At 38.0% G+C, this 22,568-nt stretch overlaps 1 protein-coding gene across 1 annotated transcript in view; it reads left to right on the top strand.

The window, feature by feature from the left end:
• CRYBG1 (crystallin beta-gamma domain containing 1) overlaps nucleotides 1-22,568 on the top strand; it is a 314,284-nt gene that overhangs the window by 255,559 nt on the left and 36,157 nt on the right. Inside the window, exons 4-9 of the mRNA XM_007940839.1 lie at nucleotides 1,024-3,358; nucleotides 7,070-7,117; nucleotides 7,205-7,323; nucleotides 9,082-9,247; nucleotides 11,668-11,807; nucleotides 21,901-22,027. Coding sequence (XP_007939030.1) covers nucleotides 1,024-3,358; nucleotides 7,070-7,117; nucleotides 7,205-7,323; nucleotides 9,082-9,247; nucleotides 11,668-11,807; nucleotides 21,901-22,027 — 2,935 coding nt within the window. The remainder of the gene's footprint in view (nucleotides 1-1,023; nucleotides 3,359-7,069; nucleotides 7,118-7,204; nucleotides 7,324-9,081; nucleotides 9,248-11,667; nucleotides 11,808-21,900; nucleotides 22,028-22,568) is intronic.

The raw sequence follows: 22,568 nt of genomic DNA, 5'->3' as shown, positions 1-22,568 counted from the left end.
AATTATGATAAATTCATATGATAGACTTTTATGCATTAAGAAACTTTTCAATAAGTACTTTTAGTAATCTGAAAAATGTTAAATATAATCTAAGTAATTTTATTAATAAAGGCAAAATATCAAGGTCTACAAACAGAATAATCTCAGTTTTATTAGAAATATATAACTGCTTATAAAAAGACTTGAAATGGACTAAAATGTTCTAGGATGTTTTCGTGCATGGGGTCAAATTAGGAGTTTTTCTTTTTTACATCTTCTAAATTTCTATAGTGAATACATTTATGTAATCAGAGAAAAAAAATATGGGGGAAAGGGAATAAAAAAATCCAAGGAGGTCAGTAATAGAATAATATTTTTCATAATCTAGCCTTTTGAGATTATATTTTTAAAGTAAAATTAGGTAAAAATAAAAATTTACTTAATTGATATTTGGGAAAATTATAATTTTTAAATTATGTATTTAAAGTATGGAAGTGCATTAAGTATTTTAACTTGTTCTAATGTTCTTCAGGCCCTATGACGTTGTCTTCAAACTCTAGTGTTAGGCACTGTGCATACATATTAAAACGGAACTGACCGCGATCACATCAATTCTGACTCCTAGCAACCCCATTGGCTTTCCAAGGCTGTAAATCTTTACAGAAGCAGATTGCCTCATCTTCCTCATGCAGAGCAACTGGTGGGTTTGAACCAACGACCTTCTGGTTAGCAACCAAATGGCTTACCCACTATGCCACCAGAGCTCCTTTTGTACATACATATTAGATATTCAGTAAATTTGTTGAGTGAATTAAAATCTCACCAGAGTATCTTCACAGTATAATATTTTCATTCCTCATGTACAAGCAAAACATCCATTAAAAATAGTCAATAGTGTGTTTAAGACTTTTTTAAAAACAGTTTTCTACAAAACAAATGTTATACAGAAAGATGTTGGCTTTTCATAGATTAAAAATAAATTGGTTTGTGTGTTCATTTTTTAAATCTAGGCCAATAACTTTATCTTATTGCTTGTTCTTACAGCCCTGCCAAGCCCAAACATGTGGAACTAAATCTTAAAAACCCTAAGAATCCTGACAGTTTGGGAAATGAGCATAATCCCTTTAGCCAGCCAGTTCATAAAGGAAACACTGCCACCAAAATCTCCTTATTTGAAAACAAACGGGCAAGCAGTAGCCCAAGACAAACTGACACTCGAGGGACCAGGAATATTCCTCCCTCTAATAAAACATTTGTTGGCCGGGCAAAGTTGAACTTGGCCAAAAAAGCCAAGGAAATGGAGCAGTCTGAAAAGAAAGTAATGCCAAACAGTCACCAGAATGGTGTGCTGGTGAAGGAAACCCCTGCAGAAACCAAAGTTACTGTCCCTGAGGAGGAGACTGTGACTGGGAGTCCCAGTGTCAAAGGAGCAGAAGAAGAAGCTACCAAGGGTCAGAATCTTGGTTCTCAGCTTAACCAGGCAGACAAAGCAGATAAGCAAACAGATGCTGCCTGCTCTTCAGAACCAGTGGTTGCTGCCCTGGTTCCTGTCAAGGACCGCAAGCTCTTGGGAGAGGATGACTCAAAGGCTACTAACAGCAAAGGACTTGTATTTGAAAATATGACTGATATAGCACAAGACACTCCTATCATCCCTGCTGCCAAAGATTCACCTCCACCAGCCATACCAAAGCCACTGGATATGTTTCCTGACTCACAGCCCCCCACTGAGCCATCTAATGGGCCCTCTGTTTCACCATCTGAACCCATTCCTGTGGATATAGCCAAAGATACTTGTGCTCAAGTTCCCATAAGCAATTTCCCATGCACGGATACAAAAGTATCAGAAAACCATAATGGATGTGTTTTGCCTGTGTCTCATCAGAATAATGAGAACATGCTCCTCTCTAAACTTGGAGGAGAAGAAGAAATAAATCCTTCTTTGTCCATCGAAGCTGTGGGAAATGAGTGTCCATCCACGGTCCTTGTCCAGGTCAGATCCTTCATGCTCCCTGTGGAGAACACACAGGATGTAAGCTCCCAGATCATCTCAGATCACTCTGAAGTTAGAGAAGTGCAGTTGCCAAGTTTTCACAATAGTGAACTTGAAGTAGTTTCTGTTACAAGTTGTGCCCCCCAGAAAGAGGAAGTGCTGGGCAATAAGAGTGCATCACCCAAACACACTCATAGCAACGAGGAACATGTAGCAAAATCTGGCCCACAAGCCATGCCACTAGATTCAGAGAAAACCCTTCCTACCCAGGCTCCAAGTCAGGGCAGCAAAACAGCCCTCATGGCTGAATCCAGTCCCACCAGCTCTCCTTGCAGCAAAAATAATTTAGAAATTCTACAAAGGCCAGATCAAAATATAGTGAATGGCCAGGACAGCCCTGCCAGTCTTTTAAACATTTCTGCTTGTAGTGATGATAGTGTATTTGATTCTTCTTCTGATATGGAAAAATTCACTGAAATTATAAAAAAGATGGACAGTTCCATTTGTTTGCCCCAGAAGAAAAAGAAGGCCAGGGTGCCAAACTTGCCTGCCCCTCACTTTGCCATGCCACCTATTCATGAAGACAATTTAGAAAAAGTGTTTGATCCCAATGTATTCACTGTTGGTTTGGGGAAGAAAAAGGAAAGTGAGCCAGAGATGTCACCAGCTTTACAGCTGATGCAGAACCTTGACACAAAATCCAAACTGAGGCCTAAACGTGCATCCACTGACCAGAGTGTCCTTTTCAAGTCTTTGAACAGTAACACTAATGGGAAAAGTGAACCAGTGGTGGCTCCAGAAATAAATGACAAAGAAAACAGGGACACCACAAATGGTGGGGTTAAGAGATCTAGGCTAGAAAAGAGTGCACTCTTCTCAAGCATGTTATCGTCTACTTTACCACAAGACAAAATCTTTTCTCCCTCTGTGACATCCGTCAAGACCATGACCACGTCTTTCAGCACTTCTCAGAACAGTTCTCTTTCTCGCTCTTCAGTGTCACAGCCCACGACTGAGGGTGCCCCACCCTGTGGCTCAGACAAAGAACAGCCGAATCTACCCAACAACTCCTTGAAGGTCTTCAATTTCGACTCATCAACTATATCTCACTCAGATTTAAAGATTCCAAGCTCCATGGAAAAGTATCTGCAAAAGGGGGAAGCCAAAAAAGATCTGGATTCACGAAGCAACCTGCACTTGCCAGAAACTAAATTTTCAAAACTTAAGAACAATGATGACACGGAAAAGGCTAATCATATTGAAAGTGTTCTTAAACCAAACCTGCCAAACTTTGGAAACAGTGACACAGACTTCATGGGTCTTTTCAAATCCAGCCGGTATGACCCAAACATTTCTTTTTCTGGAATGTCATTATCAGATACAATGGTAAGTAGTAACGTATTATGATTTGTTTTGGGGGGTATTTCCAGAATGAGAGGAAAGGGGTATGATGAGTAGTTATTCTTTTAGAAAAGCTTCATGTTCGTGTATAATAGCCTTCTATTCATTCATCACATATTTGAAAACTTACTGTGTATAAGACACTGTTAAGGTTTAAGACAGATACTAAAGTTCTACTCTCAAGGCATTTGTAGTCTAGCAGGGTCAATAAGCTATGAATGTTTTACTTGCGGATTTATACATTGTGAAAGGTGCTTGGAGAGTTGAGAAACAGACAAGATCATTTTTCTTACCTAGTTTTGGGTGGAGGAGCTCTGGTAGCATAGTGCGTAAGGCACTTGACTGCTAACCAGAAGGCTGGCGGTTCAAACCCACCAGGCACTTCTTAGAAGGAAGGTTGGGCAATCTACTTCCGTAGTGATACTGCCTCGGAAACCCAAGGAGGGGTCACTATGAGAGTCAGGTCTGACTCGATGGCGCATAATAACAGTTCTGTGTGGAGATGCTCCATACTATACTAGTAGTGGGCCTAGAATGTTAAAGATTTGTGAAGCAGCTTCCTCAACAGGCATACCTCATAGATAGATGCTGCATGTTTGGTTCCAGAACACTGCAATAAAGTGAATATCATAGTAAAGTGAGTCACATGAACTTCTTATTCGCACTGTATATAAAAGTTATGTTTATACTATACTGTAGTCTATTCATTGTACAATAGCATTATGAAAAAGTTTGAAATATTTCAAAAAAGATAGCTCTTCATTTAACAGTAGAAACGCAAAGTGACACATGCTGTTGGAAAAATGGTGCCAGTAGACTTATCATGTACAGCGTTGCCACAAACCTTCAATTTGTAAAAAATGCAGTGTCTGCAAAGCACAATAAAATGAGCTATGCCTGTATTTGGAAAGGCCCCAGCCAAGGAATCCTTTGCCCTGTGAGATTCATTCTTTGTTCTCATAAATACCAATTTGTATTTCTCCATGCAGCTGAGATAGTACTTTCTCTTTATTTGTAAGTAGTTTTCATCAGGGAAATGTTCTTTACCAACAAAGTGATTAGAAGTAAAGAATTACGATTTGCATTGGATATTTCTTTTAAGATTATAATAGAAAGAACAGCAAAATATCATTTTGAGGAGCAAATACAAAGGTTTGTTCCATCTTCTTTTATTTAATGGCTAGCGGTTTTTTAAACTTTGTTTTAGATGTGAATTTGTGCCCTCTTGTTACCAAACTTGATATTCAAGGGAAGACAATGAAAGAGAAAGGCCAACTGAATATACAGTGTTGACATCAGCTCTGCTGGCCCAGAAACTTGGGTTACGGCTTGCTGTGCAGTTGATTCCGACTCACGGGGGTCTTGTGTGTCAGTAGAACTGGGCTTCATGGAGCCTTTCTTCCAGGCCTTTCTTCTCAGGCACCTCCACGTTGACCTTTTGGTTAGGCGATGAGGACATTAACACTGTACACCACCCTGGGACTCAGGATGGACCTCTGTATTCCTGTGTGACCCACCCAGTGAACCAGACTATTTGGCAAGCATCGGCCATGAACCACCAGGTTGTTAGACAGAAAATACTATGCACCCTCCCTTGTCTGTGAAGGGCACTACTATTGTTGTTGTTATGTGCCATTGAGTCGGCCCCAACTCATAGCGACCGCTCCTTGGGTTTCCGAGGCAGTATCACTATGGAAGTAGACTGCCCAACCTTCCTTCCAAGGAGTGGCTGGTGGGTTTGAACCACAAGCCCTCTGGTTAGCAGTCAAGTGCCTTAGGCACTATGCTACCAGAGCTACAGTATATTTTGGTTTGTTGTATTGGCTTTTGCTACAAGCCTATTAAAAAAATACAGTTTTAAAAATTCTTTCAAAATATATAATTGGATTTCCAGCAAAGGCTAACATCAACATTTCATGGAATTTTGTAAACCGGCGGTCTCAAATTTTTTGGTCCGAGGACTTTACACTTTTAAAAATTATTGTGCTCTTGTTTATGTGGGTGGCGTAGTGCCCAAGGCATTTGACTGCTAACCAGAAGGCTGGCGGTTCAGACCCACCAGCCACTCCTTGGAAGGAGGATTAGGCAATTGAATTCCATAGAGATACCGCTTTGGAAACCCAAAGAGGGGGTCTCTAGGAGTCGAAATTGACTTGACGCTAGTGGCTTCAGTTTTTTTTGGTTTTATGCCTACCTATATTTACTATATTAGAAGTTAACACAGATAATTTTTAAAACAAGAGCCCGAGCACACATTCTGTCAGCCATCAAAACTGTGGTGTCATCACAAGTCATGGAACCTCTGGAAAACTCCACTATGCCCGTGTAAGAGAAAGAGCGAAAAAGGCAAATCACCTTGATTATTATGAACATAGTTTTGGCATCATAGACCCCCTGAAAGGATCTTAGCACAGAGAGGCCCAGGAACACACTTTAAGAACTAGTGATGTAAGCAAACAAAACTGAATCAGCCCATAGCACTCAATAGGCATGAGGTTCTTAAGCACTTCTCACAAAATTTGTACTGATCTGTTTTTATCATAGATGTGCTCCCTTTTGCAATCACTCTTAGATGGCTTATCTTATTTGACAAAACTCCTGAACTAAGTTTGACGACAGAATATACTTAGTTTTCCTATAGAGTCCCTTGGAAAACCAAACCAAGTGGAGTAAAAATAATGGGAATGCCTTAAAATTTCATGATGCCTGAAGGCTCATTTTTTGTTTTGTTTTGTTTTTCTTTAGGTCCTGGACTTGGTTGACTATGTAACTATTCTGTCCTTAATGTCTTATCTGAATTTCATGTTACATTGTGGCCTTTTTCTTCAACTTCTCTACTTCTAATGTGTATACAAAAATAAACAAGTATATGCTCTTTTGATCCCTAACAGTGCTCTAGGGAGCACTGTGGTCTTTTGGGCACATTCCACTCCTGTATGATGCCAGCTGTAGAGTGATCAGATCAAAGGCAGTCCTTAGAGTAGGGCTCATGGTCAGCATTGACAGTACTCCATGTTTTGCAATATTTTACATGTATAATTAATATTTTATTATAGTATGCATTTCTGGTTTTACTGGTTTTGTCAGATGCTCTTGAATAGGGTTAGTTTTGGAGTCATATAAAATGTATTTTATTCATAAAAATGAGAATAAGTATGCCTATGCAGTCTACATGTGGAAATATGCCACTTTTTTTTCAGATTGGCAGTTGTTATATGATGGTAAATATTACTATGACAAAAAAAAAAACAGATTCAGATAAGGTGTGTATATGAACAGATAAAAATGATTCTGCTCATCTTGGACAAGTGATTAACACGTTACACTTTCTCTTTATTTGAGACTATATTGAGATTACTTGACGTATAAATCTCTTAGGTGGGTTCCTATTCTGTGAACTATCATAAAACATGGGTGTGACTTGAGGCCCCAAATTTTCTAGCTTAGGTGAAAATACACTAAACAGTTAAATTAGGAGAAATTGAAATGGCAAGTTCAATTAGGAAAAAAGAGCTCTTCATTTAACAGTAGAAACGCAAAGAAAATTTTAATATGACTTTGCAATTGATCACAGTGGACACACTTCAAGCTGTGAACTGGATTGTGAGGCATACATCTTTCTGAAAGGACTGTAGGGGAGAAAAGATTGCTATGCAAAATTGTAATTATTTGTTGTTTTTGTTCATCTGATTACAGACACTTAGAGGCAGTGTCCAAAATAAAATCAACCCCCGACCTGGAAAGGTAAGGTTATTTTCTGTTTCTAGTCTCTCTTTTCTTTTGATCTGATGGAGTACAACCAGGTATGCTAACACTCTCATTTTCTCATAGGTGGTAATATATAGTGAGCCCGAGGTCTCTGAGGATTGTATTGAAGTTTTCAGAGACATCCAAGATTGCAGCTCATGGAACCTCTCTCCAGTGATTATCATAAAAGTTGTGAGAGGATGGTGAGTAAGAATGGTGCTTGGGTTCCTGACTCACAGGGTTTGTGTTTAACGTCTTTGTTACCTTTTGGGACCTCAGGACTTATATATACATACGTATTTAGCAATGTAAAAAGCAGGAAGTATTACTCATAAAAAAACCCAGCTGCTGTTGAGTTGACTCTGGCTCCTGCGACCCCATGTGTATTAAAATTAATTCACACTAAAAAGATGGTTCTTAATCATGCTTCCTATTATATGAGTGATACATGTTTATTGCAGAAAAGTCAGGAAAGTAAAAGTACAAGCTTCTTTTTCTCATGTATCTCCACATAGCATTGTTTTGGCCTAATGATATGTCAGGGTCCATAATATGCTTTGGGTTAATGACTTAAATGAGGTTGATAAGTATTGCACTAGTCATGCTGATAGTCCAAATGTGATTTTCTTTTTTAATCTATGAGGAAAAATATTGTTCACTTTTTAATGACAGTTCAGTGAAGAACTATTCTAAAATTTTAACTTTATAACTTTTCTACAAAAGATAGTTTTAAGTGAAAAAACTGATGGAAACATGAATACTTTGCCAGTATCTAAATTGTTTTACCAGATTAATTGCCTCTAGGAAATACAGGAAGTGAGATTTAAAAAAGCAACTTGAAAAGAAAAATCACTTATCTGACATAAATGCTTATCTTTGGTACTTATTATTTATAAACTTGTTTGAAATTCTAGATATTTATGGTTTGAAAAATTAGTGAGCTTTTCTTTTGGTTTCCATTAATTAAATATGTAGCATCCATCTTACTAGGTTTTTTTTAGATTTTTTAATACAATTTGCTATATATTAAATGTACTCTTTAGAAAAAATAGAATTAGCTTTTGTTCCTAGATTTGAAAACTTTGTAAATTGCACTAAAAACCAATTTTGTATAACAATTTTGTTTTTAACAGAATAGTGCTTCTTCCTTTCGTTTGTACATTTTGTTGCCTTTTCTCTTTCCTTAAAAGCATAAACACTTAAGCATTTTAGTATGTTGACATGAAATTTTTCTTTAGTATTTAGATATTATTGGGAAGTATTTAAAAAATGTTTTTCATTAATATGTGTATAGTTGTCAATTTATCCATTGACATGGCTCAATGGGTATGATAAGTTAAAATAAAATCCCTCTAAGATAAATGTTTACTACCCACATAAGAGAAAAAAAAAAAAAAAAAAATACAGTAAAAGCTCATTTATCTGACATGTTACTGTTCACAAATCTCCACTAATTGGCAATTCCATAGAACTCTAACTCTCTCACTCTAGCTTCATATATAGTTCATGTTGATGATTTAAAAGTTCTCTAAAATCCTGATATGGTCCTTAAATTATGAGAGACTTAATTATTTCCAGTAAAGTTTTAGTTTTAGGGAGAAATTATACTATTTTAATTGTTAAAAAAAATTGGTCACCAAATATACAATATAACCCACTGCCATTGACTCAATTCCAACTCATAGCAACCCCATTGGGTTTCCAGGGCTGTAAATCTTCATGGAAATAGATTGCCTCATCTTCCTCCATGGAGCAGCTAGTGGTGGGTTTGAACTGCTAACCTTCTGGTTAGCAGCCAAGTGCCTTACCCCCTATGCCACCAGAGCTCCTTAAATATTATATATATATATATATATATATATATATATATGCTATTATTTAGAATATTTTTCAGAATATTTGAGTAATCAATATCTTGATCACCAGGGCTGGCTAATGATTTTGCTATGTTTCATGCTTAGCTGGATTTTGTATGAGAAACCAAATTTTGAAGGGCATTCCATCCCATTAGAGGAAGGAGAACTGGAACTCTCTGATCCCTGGGGTATAGAAGATATTCTGGAAAGAAATGGTGAAGCAGAGTCTACTAAGCCTGTGGTGATTGGTTCAATCAGACAAGTGGTCCAGGTAGGTTATAGTAAAACCAGATAATTTAGTCAGCAAATATTTATTAAAAGCCAGGGACTATTCTTACTTTAAAGTAAATGTTTATTTTAAATTCATTTATGTAAATTCATTTGATTGAAACTTATGGATATTTTAAAGTTAAGTATTTGTGTATTATAAAGAGATGGCAAAAGAAATTTTATTCTAATTGAGTAAAAAAAAATTAACATTAAAATCCTTATGGTAAATTAATTATATGCATTGCCCTGTCTCTCACTCCTGGGCCACCTATCTCCATCTTCCAAATACATTTTACTTAAATAACCTAGTTTTGATGAGTTCTATATGAATAGCTTTTTCCTGCTTTATTTTCTGGTTGCTGCATGAGTGCATGAGTTTAGGTTATTGTGAGTGACTTAAAGGCATTTTACTTTGGAAAAAAGGAAATAATCCAAAAATAATTCAGTTGATAGTAAAACTCTGAGGTTTCACGTACTTTTTTTTTTTTTTTAGTAGGCATTTGAGGCCATTTTATGATAGGGTGAAATTCACTGATGCAGAAAATACATCAGTCTTTCTTTATGACCCTTATGATTTTGATGCTTTCTAATCTTCTAAAAATGTAATTAGTGGTGTTTTCCAATTGGAAAATTAAAAGTTCCATCTTATATAATCAAGATAGGAGTTAGAATGCAATGAGGAGAAAAGGAGGATTCTAAAATGAAAATGACTAAGAAAGAGTGAACATGAGTAACAGATTTTGGCAGAGGAAAGCATTATCTGCTTGCTAGGTCAACATTTCTGATTGACTTAGATGATAATGATATTCTAAATGATTTCTCTTTAAAAAGTTTTAAGCACATAATGTGATAAACTTTAAATCAAACATGGCAATCCATTTCAAAATGTCCTAGTTAGTGGAACAATTCACTTGCAGTGTTCATTTATTGGTCATATAATACTGACAATAAAGGAATGTTTAAAAATATCCAAATCCTACTACCATGAAGTGTCTCCTCCCTTCATGTTTTGAATTCTCTACCCTTTCTTGGCCATACTCTCATTTTCTTTTTCTGTAGTTGTAATCGTAGTTCAGATACAGTGTTCTACATTTTTCAGTTAACACTGTGATTCTCAATCCTTTTTCTCTTTCCACACCATTTTCCTGAAGATCACACTCCTGTTGATAACATCTTTCAGTGATTTGCAAATGGAGGCAGTGTCAGAACCTGGGTAGTGTCGGGGGCTGGTGTTTGAGGATTTGTGTTTTGGTTTTTTGGTTTTGGGATTTGGATGTATCCAGGAAGATAGAGGTAAAAGATGAGAAATACATTTGTTAAAGAGGCCTCCTGTTTCACCTGACACTAGCAGACTTAATGTAAATGTTTTTCATTTTACTACATTGGGAGGTTAACTGAACATCATAATCCCTTGAACTAATGTATCATCACTTATTTTTCTTTTCTCTCTGTGGAACTTAAGACTATTCCTAATTTTTAAGTAATGTTGTATGAACATTTTAATGCCTTTAATATTTTATAATTTTCTGATTTATTTCCTTGGGATAAATTTTTCTGATTGGTGTCATGTTAAAGGGTAGGAACACTTTCATGGCTCCTGGTACATCATGACTTACATTATTTTTACAGAGTATATATGAATGGTTTCTTGAAACATGAACATAAGTCACAACCTACATTCAAGAAGATCACCTTTTTAGTTTGCTAGAGTTGTTCCTTTTGATAATATTTGAAAGAGTGTCTCCTGAGCTGTTCTAAGCATCTATATTTCTTCTGTACCTCAGAACCTCAGTTCACTTAGTTCAGCAACATAGCAGAAGTTCAATACAATTAATGCTTAGGTACTCAGCCAAGAGAAGCTTTTTAAAGAGTCCAGGGCAAGGGTGAGTGAGTGAAGTGCAGAGATTTATAAATCACCGTAAATTCATACCTTCACCTTTACAGCCAACATCACAGAGGTTTAGTCATAGTCAAGGAGAGTTACCACCACAGGGGACTTATGAGTGCAAAACAAAGTTGAGAAAGACTTTAAGCAGAATCATTCTGTAGATTAGAGCCTCTGGCCTTGAATTGTCCTATCAGAGCAAAAGAACGCAAACCCTGTGACCAAGGAAAGCCAACCAGTTTTTTTCAGTGAGCGTGAGAGAATTAGGCTCCAAAACTCTAATAAAATGTATTTCTGATCTTTGTGTGAATGTGGCACTGAGGTGTATAACTACAGCAGTGTGTCTGCCCCCAGAAAGGCACGTTATTAAGTCATGGGTAAAAACAGGAAAGGGATAAAATGACAAGTACTCTGTGAAATGTATATGGATATTAAAACTTATTTTAGTTAGTGACGAAGAAAAGAATAGTGAACTTACTGTAGAGTTAAATACTTAGTGTAATTATTATTAAAAATGTATATATGTTTTTTTTCAGGATTACAGAGTTAGTCAAATTGACTTATTTACTGAAACTGAAGGGTTAGGACTTCAAAATTCCTACTTTGATGATACTGAAGAACTGCAGGGGTTTGGTGTAGTGCAGAAAACACGTTCCATTAAAGTGCATTGGGGCACGTAAGTATTTTATTTCAAATGCAATTTTAATGAAGCTTTTTTGTGAGCTTCTGAGTACTGGAGAAGGAATTAAGATACAATTTCTCAAATTTGTTGCCCTGTGAAAAGGAACACACAGTTCTGAAACTTTTGTACCTACATTACTATGATTCACCTCTCTTACAAACAATATCAATTTATTGGAGGAAGTGTGGAAGAAAACTGCATTTTTAATGTAGGACTTTCCTTATCACAAATGAACCTGATTCGCACCAAGCTGAGTAAACAGATTATGCCTTCATGGTAATCCACAGGAGGTCATTTAAAGCATGTGCCCCTGTTATTTCAGATGGGATGGAGGCCAACACACATAGTACTTCCTTTAGCATTCTCTCACAATGCTATCCAAAGTCCCTAGGATGTTGGTTTCACAAATCACCGGAAACTGCAAGAATATTTTGAAAGCGGTGGGAATGGCTGAGATCAGACAGAAATGAGGATAGAAAGTGCAGACTGTAATACCTTAGGGCAGTGGTCTCTAAGTGGGTGTTTATTCCCCAGGACGTGTGAAAGGTGTCTACTGAGATGCAGGAAGAAAACATTAAAGCTTCTTTATATTTTATTTAAAATCTCTTCCTTTTAAAGTTATATTTTTGGGAATGTTTTTAATGTGCATAGTATATTAGTTTAGTGATAATATGTATAATTCATAGATATTCGAGCTCTGGTAGCATAGTACCTAAGGGACTTGACTGCTAACCAGAAGGCTGGCAGTTCAAACCTACCAGCCACTCCTTGGAAGGAAGGTTGGGCAATCTACTTCCATAGTGATACCACCTCGGAAACCCAAGGAGGGGTTGCAATGAGTCGGGTCCGACTCAATGGCACATAACAGCAACAACATATGTTCAGAATATGCTAAAATTTTTTTTACTAATAGCATATACAATAAAAAGGTTTCCATTTACCTGTTAAAGTAAAGTGATATAGAGTATTTCTGCAGTTAGCCCTAAATTATGTCTTTTTCACTTTGTTAAAAAAAATCACAGTTTACTTGGAAAAAGTTATTTGACAGGACATAGGAATGCAGTGAACTAGAGACCACAGAGTCTCATCTTCGGTTCTCCGAAATCAGGAACTAAAAACCTCTGGGTAACTTAATGGGGAGTGTGATTATTGAAACTTGGGCTTGTGAGTAACAGCCATCCTTGAATAGTTGACAAGTGCTTTCTGTTACTTCACTAAAAACTAGAGAGGTGGATTTTGACTTGAGTCATGGAAGCCTTTCTAATCATTAGAGTGGTTTAAAATGGAAATAGGCTGCCTTGTCAGGGAGAAAGTCCCATCACTGGAGGTGTTTAAGTAGAGATGGACAACAGTTTATCTAGGATTTAATATAGTACGAGTTAGATAGTTCCTTTATGACTATTTGTTGATCTATTTATTTACCTTTTAAACTTTGAAATATATCACTCTTAGAAAAGAGTTCATAAAAGATAAATGTATAGTTAAACGAATAATACAGGGAGCACCCATGTAGTCATTACCCAAGCCAAGAAATTGAATGCTGACAGCACCCAAAAAGCCCCTTGTGCTCCTTCCCAGTGTCAGCTCCCTCTCTCAGTGAACAATCTTCCCTTGCAGAGATGAGGGAGATGATAGCAAAGAAGGACGATGGTGATGTTTTAGCAATATACAAAGGCCTATTCATTAGGGCAGAATTTAGAGTATGAAGAGTGATGTTGAGCTAAAATCTGTTTTTGATATATAAAGTTATTTTCTAAGAACAATGTAAATGTTGCTTTAAAATAGTACATGTTTTAAATTATACCATTTGATACTCTGTAGACCTTGACAAGGAATCATTAGTGGTACAGTGGTTAAAGTGTTCAGCTGCTAACCGAAAGGTTGGGGGTTCTAACTCACCAGCTGCACCATGGAAGAAAGATGTGGCAGTCTGCTTCCATAAAGATTTACAGCCTCAGAAATTCTATGGGGCACTTCTACTCTGCCCTATATGGTCGCTATGTGTCGGGATTGCCTAGATTGCAGGGGGTTTGGCTTTGGTTTAGGCCTTGACAGGCTGATGGAATTTCTAAACATGATTAATTTAAAATTAAGAAAAATAGTTTCTCCATATACCCTCTTTCAAGGAATCAGGACTCTAACGAATATAAACTCAAAGCAGTATCTATGAGATGTGTACATTTTGATAAATCCATTCATTCATTCATTGAGCATTCTACTGTGTGCTAGGTGCTTTTCTAGGCACCTTTACAACAGTGAGCACATAAAACAATATCCCTGCTCTAATGGAGCTGTTAGTCTAGTTATTGTCGTCGTGAGTCATTGAGTTGATTCCAACTCTAGTGACCCTATAGGACAGGGTAGAACTGCCCACAGGGTTTCCTGGGCTGGAATCTTTACAGGAGTAGATCACCAGGTCTCTCCCACAAAGCAGCTAGTGAGCTCAAACCGCTGACCCTTTGGTTAGCAGCTGAACATTTTAACCACTGTACCACCAGGGCCGCTTCATTAGTCTAGTAGAAATATACAATACCAATGCATATGTAATGTGTCACATTACATATTAAAGTGCTACAAGAAACAAACTATAGAGACAGACAGTGAGCAGTGCTGCTTTAGATGGGGTTGTCAGAGAAGATCTCCAGTGACACTTAAGCAGAGACCTGAAGCAAGGGAGGGAGACAGCTGCGCAGATATCTGGGGGAGGAGAGAGAGGGAGAACAGCATTTGCAAAAGCCCTGCCTGGTAAGGTTGGGCAACAGCTAGGAGGCCAAGGTGACTGGAGCAGAGAATGCTAGGAGGATGGTGATGGGAGTGAGGTGGGTGGGGAGGGCCCAATCACGTCAAACCTTTTAAGCCTCAGGGAGAATTTTAGATTTAATCTTAAGTGATGTGGGAAATCAGTGGAACTTGAGTTTTAGAAGGATCACTCTGGCTGTTATGTAGAAAATAGACTGTAAAAGAGGCAAAGGTGGAAACAAAGAATCAATTAGGAAGTGATTGCAGTACTCCAGGCAAGAGGTAATAAAGGACAGGGTGATAGTAGCGGAAGTGGTCAGATTCTGGAAAAGGGTGATAGTGGTCCTGGAGGTGAGAATTGGAGAAGTAGTCTAGTCCTGGCTGGGGTGATAGTGATAACAGTGGTGAGAGGTGGTCAGATTCAGGACAAATTTTGAAGAAAGAATAGATAAAAATCTTCTGACAGGTTGTATGTGGGGTCAGAAGGGCTGAGAAATGTCTAGTGTTTGGGACTCCAGGATTTACTGGATTGGAGAAGCAGGTTGGGAGGGAAAGTGAAATTCAGGATTTGAATTTTGGACAAGTCTGAGATGCCAACTGTATATTCAAATGAAAATCAGGAAGCTGGCTGGATGTGTGAAGTTGGAGTTCAGGGGAGAGGCTGCAGGTACAAAGTCCGAAGTCATCAGCATCGAGAGGTATTTAAACCATGTATTGGATGAGATCCCAAAAGGAATGAATACAGTTGAGAGAAGACAAGCTGTCTGAGCCCTGGGCACATTTATATTTATTTAGAGATTGGTACAAAAAGGACTCTCAGCAAAATAAATGCCTTCACCTCTTTTTGCTTTTCATTTTTTCATGTCAAAGAAATCTGTACAAATCCTCTTCCTTCCCCCCTCCCCAAAGTATTAGTGTTAATTTGAGAAACAGCACTTTCCTCAGAAAAGAATAAAATAGGTGTCTGCCAGAGTATTTTAATCTTACAGTGTCTAGAAGGTTTCATGACTCAGGCTTGGGCTATGCTGAAGCATATTAAGCTACACTTAAGTAATGTTTCTTACCTTTGCAGTAAGTTTAACTTTTGACCAAAGGGTGGTAGTTAGAATCCTGTCATGGCTTATAGCTTTACAATAGGCTTACATGGTAATGGACTTCTTCTTTCTGTTTGTTTCTCTTGCCTTTATGATAATGGAAAGCTCCTTCAACGTCAGCTTTACCAATTCAAAGATTGCGCTCAGTGAACTTGGTAGGTCAGTTTTATAGATCTCCAAGTAGAGTCTTGATGGTTTGGAAGAATTCAATTGATAATAAGTACGTGAGTTAATTTTGCTTAAATCTTAGCTCTGGAGGGAACATTTTTAGATTACGTTAGAAGATTTAGTCCAGGGCCTGTGCACTCCAGATTAGGCTCTTCTACACACACACACACACACACACACACACACACACACGCAATAAGCATCTTACCAAGTTGTCATTTGGGGAAATGACTTGCAGGCTAATTAAATTCCCTTTCTGATTCTGTAGAGTGTAATTTGTTTTTAAAGCTTTGTTTTAAAGCAGCTAGCTAATCCCTACCAGAAGTGAGGATGTGTTTTGGTTACCTAGGGCCACTCTGACAAGAATATACCACAAATGGGATGGCTTGAAGAAACAGGAGTTTGTTCTCTTAGAGTTTGGAGGCTTTAAGTCCGAATTCAAAGTGCCAGGCTCTAGGGGCTAGGTGAAAGCCCCTCAACCTTGGGCTTCAGCTCTGCCTCTTGCTCTCGGCCCACTGAAGCTAGGAGGCTTTTCTTCACTCAGCTGCTGGCTGCTGAGGCTAACAAGCCCAAGTTTGACAAGTAATAAGGCACAATCCCAATATTATCAAACCACATGGCAGGCCGTTAATTCAAGTCCATTAAAAGTCCCAAGATCGGCAGAACATGGCAGGCTGCTGAACAACAACTCAGCTACATGCAGGGTTTAAGCATGCTGTAAGCTAGAGACTATTCCTAGACTTGTTTCTTATATACAGGAAGCAGACCACATCCCTAAGGCAGCTACTCAGCTGCTCCCAGTAGATTCCACCATGGAGTTGATTACCAGTCTCATCGTGGAGAATACTACATCCAGCTGCCCAGCCACTCATCCAGGCCCAGCCAAGTTGACACACAAACTTAACTACCACAGGGTGTCTTGTTTGCTCAGTATATTTCTAATAGACAGAAACAAAGAATTTTAGACTTCAGGGAATTTAAGATTATCTGGCTGAGAACAGTTGTTTAATCAAGGAAGACAGGCTTTGGTCTCTCTCAGCATTAGGGTGAGTTGTTAGTGGAGCACGTGCTACAGTGCAGATGCAGGTGTTCTGATTGGCAGATCAAGGTACTTCTTTTTTTTTTTTTTTTTTAATGGCCAAATAGTCATTGATCATTTTTATTATGAAGCATTTGCTATACACAGAAGCGTATATGCATATTGTGACTTATAAAGTCTAATAATAAAACAAATATTCATGGGCCCACCACCAAACTTATGACTGGGGTCATTATGAACACTGCTATAGGACCCTGTGTAGGCCACCCTGGTCCTATCTTCGTGCCTCCTCCACACATAACCACTGCCCTGAATTTTGTGTTTTTCTCATTTCCTTATTTTACAGTTTTTCCCTATAGTATGTTCCCTAAAAATATTTCAGTTTTGCTTGCTTTTGAACTTTACCCAATTTTATCAAACTTCTCTGTGCCTTCCTCCTTTTACTGTGCGTTGTTTCTAAGGTTACTCATATTAATGAGTATATTTGTATTTCATTCTATTTTACTGCCATATAATATTCCAATGTATGTATTTTACTATGGAGTGTATCATACTAGAGTCCAAATTTTTTTACTATGAAAGTTTCAAATATACACAAAAGTATAAGGGATAGTTCAATGTGCCAATATATCCTCCACTTAGAGACAATAATTTTAACATCTTCCCATATTTACTATATCAGTTTTTCTGAACCATTTGAAAGTAGGTTATAGATATCACAGCCTTTCATTTCTAAATACTTGAGTATACATCTCTTTATAATGACATTCTCCTACATAAAAATTAACAATAAGGCTGTGCTAATATCTATCTATAGCCCATAATCAAATATTCACAATTGTCTCAGGAATGTCTTTTATAATTTTTATTTTTTTTCTAACCAGGATGCAATGAAAATTTATATAATGCATTTGGTTGTTCTGTCTCTTTGGTCTCTTTTAATCCCAAATGTACTCCCATCTTTAAAGAATTTAGGCCAGTTGTCTGAGATAGTGTGCTACATTCTGGATTGGTCAGAGTATGCTCTCAAAGTATGATTTAACTTGATATACTGCATGCTAGGTCTAGAAGTATGATTAAATTCAAGGTGAACAGTTTGACAAGGATACTTTATACAGGTAATGCTGTGTATTTAGGTGGCACATGCTAATCAGTTTTGCCACTAGCATACCAGGTTTGATTGCTTGGTTAAACTCTGTATCTCTCCATTATAAAGGTATGTTTTTCACTTTGCAATTCATAGCGTACTCTCCTTCAAGTAACCTCAAAGTCAGCACACTCACATTTAATCTTTTGAGTATCTATGGCTAAGACACTTGCCTGCTAACCAGACGGCTGGCGGTTCAAACCCACCAGCCACTCCTCGGAAGGAAGGTTGGGCAATCCTACTTCCGTAGTGATACTGCCTCGGAAACCCAAGGAGGGGTCGCTATGAGTCAGGTTTGACTCGAGGGCACATAACAACAACAACAACAAAGTGGGTTTCTATAAAAGGCCAGCATTCATGTACAGCCATGTTTGGGGAACGAGATTAGTCCAGCTGGAAATTGCATTTGGGGAAAAATAAATGAACAAGATAAGACCAATTTTTTTTTCATATTTCTAGAAGAGAAACTACACAAAAAATTTTTAATAAGCCTATAGATAGATATTATTATTACTTCAACAGTATTTCTTTGTAAGTATCCATTTGTTATATTTATTTGAAATATAAGCCCATACTATATAGTTTTGCTGCTTATTCATAAGATAGGCAAAACTCATTACCTAAGTATATAGGAAAATAAAAGAGTACCTTTCCAAATGGAAAAACTACTGCCTAAAGCTAGTTTTCCCCTCCCGATGGCCTTGTGAATAATGCATAGGTTGCTATAGAATTTAGGAAAATTGAATCATGCTCTGTATATGTTATCAAACTTCTCTGTGCCTTCCTCCTTTTCCTGTGTGTTGTTTCTAAGGTTACTCATATTAATGAGTATATTTGTATACTCATTAATATACAGATTTGTATACTCATTAATATAGTATATTTCAGATCCTAAAGTCCATCCAACATTCATCAGTGTCTGCTTAAGTTACCCAAAAATCCCTCAGTACTCAATGAGGAAACACTCTCAGAATAGCAGTCTTTTAAAATATATCAGTTCATATGTTCAGTTTTTTAACAAATTCCCCTTACTCAAAATTACCCTCATTCTATAAATGCTATGTAACTAAACCATATGCTTCAAGGAAAGTAAAATTTTTAGCATCAGATGAAGAGATCCTCTCAGAACTCAAATTATAGAAGATTTAATGGAAAGGGCGCCTCAGTAATCATCATTTCAAAAGCTTAGAATCACTTGTTCACAAGCCACCTATTCTACTTATGAAATATTAAGCCTGTTCACTTTTGAAGGAGTCAGACTTTGAGGTCCTAGACTTTGTTAGCCTGAGAGTACAATTTATGACAGAACTGCCATTGTCTAGGTAGGGCACAAAATCCACATGACTGAGGTTGCTTTGAACTCCAAAAAGTATGCCATCTACCCTTAATTTTCATGCTTAAAATGAAAGGCAGTTTAAAGGTACCCCCATCCTTAGCCTGTTTCCTTGTGGTTTAGGGGTATACTGATGGTATTTAACAGGTAAGCCTCTTATTTCCTCTTAAGTTAATTTTTTATTGAAATGTAACTTTTCTACAAAAAAGGTACACAACAAATCCTAAGTGACCTCGCTGAGCGAATTTTCACAAAGTGAATCCATGCGCATAACCATCACCCAGATCAAGAAATAGAGAAGTGCCAGCATCCCAGCAGCCCCCTCTGGTCTCCTCCTGGTCATCTCCCCCAACCCCCATCCCAGCTGCTATTACCCTGACATCTGACATCCTGGGTCCCCATCCATGCACCACCCACAGCCTCCCAACATTCTGCTTCTTTGTGTGTTTTGACAGATACTCAGTAGGACTCTGATTTTAAGTCCCTGTGTAGTTGGCTTTAGAAGTTACTGATTTATCCAAGGTATCTTTAACAAAAATCATTACCAAAAATGTTCCCTAGAGCCAAAATTGGGAACAAGAGAAAAATGAAAAGGGATTATCAGATTTATTTGCTAGTAATGATTTCATTTATAGCCATCCTTTTCTTGGTATAGTGTTCGGGGAACATGGTGGAGGAGAACTAGGACACTTTAGCTAGACTAACAAAGAATTGGAGAGTGTGAGTAGGTAATCACCAAGAATTCTGTGCTTGTTTACAAAGAGGTCCATTAACACCTCTCTTACATAAAAGTCACTTCTCTAGCTACCTTCCCTTCCCAGAACCCTCCCAGGAGCCAAGGATTTTATAAGGAAACTTTGCACAGTCTTTGGAGACAGTTCTAGCAGGCATAGTTTTCTGGTTTCCTGGCTCCTAGCACAATAGACCACCACTCATCTGTGGTGGTTTGTGTATTGCTGTGATGCTGAAAGCTCTGCTATTAAAGTTGTCAAGGATTTCATTTTACTTGGATCCACAGTCAACACCCAGAGAAGCAGCAGTCAAGAAATCAAACGACGTATTGCATAGGGTAGGTCTGCTGCAAAAGACCTCTTTAAAGTATTAAAAAGCAAAGGTGTCACTTTGAGGCGTAAGGTGCACCTGACCCAAACCATGGTATTTTCAATTGTGTCATATGCATGCAAAAAAGGTGCATAATGAATAAGGGAGACCGGAAAAATATCGATGCCTTTGAATTATGGTGTTGTTGAAGAATATTGAGTATACTATAGACTACCAGAAGAACAAACAAATTTGTCTTGGAAGAAGTACAGCTAGAATGCCCCTTTGAAGCGAGGATAACAATACTTTGTTTCACGTATTTGGACATATTATCAGTTGGGTCTAGTCCCTGGAGAAGGACAGCCTGCTTGGTAAAATAGAAGGTCAGCAAAAAAGAGGAAGACCCTCAATGAGATGGATTGACACCATGACTGCAACAATGGGCTTAAACACAGCAATGATTGTGAGGATGGCTCCGGATTGGGCAGTGTTTCATTCTTTTATACATAGGGTTACTAGGAGTCAGAACCAATTCAACGGCACCTAACAGCAACAGCACAACAGAGCGGGTGTGGAGCTAATGGACCTTTGACCACAGCAGAAGTGATAGCTGACAAACTGATAGGAAGGTGGAGTAATGAAAAACCATAAAAATCAGATCCAAGAACTCAAAAAGCTTTGCAATCTGGAAACAAGCAGAGGATGCCACTATACACTAAGTAAGCTTATAGTGATTATCCTGACTCTTTCTGAAAAGAGTAAACAATGTTCAGAGAGCTCTCTGTACTGAGAAGAATGATGAGGCATCTGGCTCTAGAGTCTTTGGATCAGCCCTGCCTGTGCCGCTTACAGCTTTATGTCCTTGGTCAATATACTCTACCTCATCTGTAAAATGGGGACAGTAATATTCCTCCCTCATAGCATTATTGTGAGGATTAAATGAAATTCTGGGTGGCATTCTTAACTGTGCTGGGTAGATGTTAGCTACGGTTATTAGTTTTGACACTGTGACAAATGATTAGGTGGAACACCCTATTCTTTGGTTACAAATGAGGCGTTACCTTTTAAAGGAAAGCTTAAGATTTCCTAGCTGGGGCCTTTCTAAATACACATAGTGTAGTAAGATTACAGCCATTGGCAGCCTGGTGGAATACAATTCTACTCTAAAACACCATGAGTTGGAATCAATTCAGTGATCTGGTTTAGCAAGATAATGACTTTTATTCCTTGGAAGTAATATAAACTTTTGCACTTAGACTCAATTAGTAATATAAAATTAGAATAAGTAGACAAAGCCAGCCAAGGAAAAAAGTAAAGTATCAAGAAGAGGAACAAATAATGGCTTATTCCTCCTTGCATCTGGCATAATTCTAATAGAAGTAACCATACGTCTTGTAACCATACATCCACATCCTTTCCTGTTCTTTTCGTCTCTAGTCAGTGGGGGCCTGGGTAGCAGAGAGGAGCAAAAACTGACGTAAATGCTGAATTGTCTCCCTTTCTTTCTTGCCTTGGTGCTTGTTTAGATGGCTAATATATGAAGACCCTGGATTTCAGGGTGTTCCTTTCATCCTCGAGCCTGGTGAATACCCTGACTTATCCTTCTGGGATACAGAAGAAGCCTACATTGGATCCATGCGGCCCCTGAAAATGGTAAAAATGAAACAAAACAACGTATTCTAGGAGTCAGTGATTCTTTGCTAGCTTGATATCGATAATTCACAGGATGTGACTGTGGAGCAGTGAAACTGACTTTTCAAAAGCAAATATGTAGTAGATGGGACCTGTCACTGGACAGAAATAATAGAAAGGGTAACTTACAATGGAGACACAGATGTGTGCACAGAGTTGAAGCCTGACACAGGTTTAAAAAGAGAAGAATTCAACATTTATGGAAAAACAAGGAAAGATAAGTAAATTTCAACTTGCAGGTAATGTGACAGAGAAGGGGAATCGTTAGGAAAGCTTCATGATAAATCAAGTTGGGTCTTAAAAAGTGAGCGGATTATTTTAGATGGCGGTATCAGGGAATGGACTACACAAGCAGTGTTTTTTGTTATGTGCTGTTGAGTTGGACCCGACTCATAGTGACCCCTCTTTGGGTTTCTGAGGCAGTATCACTACGGAAGTAGATTGCCCCATCTTCCTTCCGAGGAGTGGCTGGTGGGTTTGAACCGCCAGCCTTCTGGTTAGC

The sequence above is a fragment of the Orycteropus afer genome, unplaced genomic scaffold, assembly GCF_000298275.1.
Source record: "Orycteropus afer afer isolate SDZICR_OR568_19922 unplaced genomic scaffold, OryAfe1.0 scaffold00072, whole genome shotgun sequence".
Lineage (NCBI taxonomy): Eukaryota > Metazoa > Chordata > Mammalia > Tubulidentata > Orycteropodidae > Orycteropus > Orycteropus afer.
This window is presented reverse-complemented; position numbering and strand designations above follow the sequence as displayed.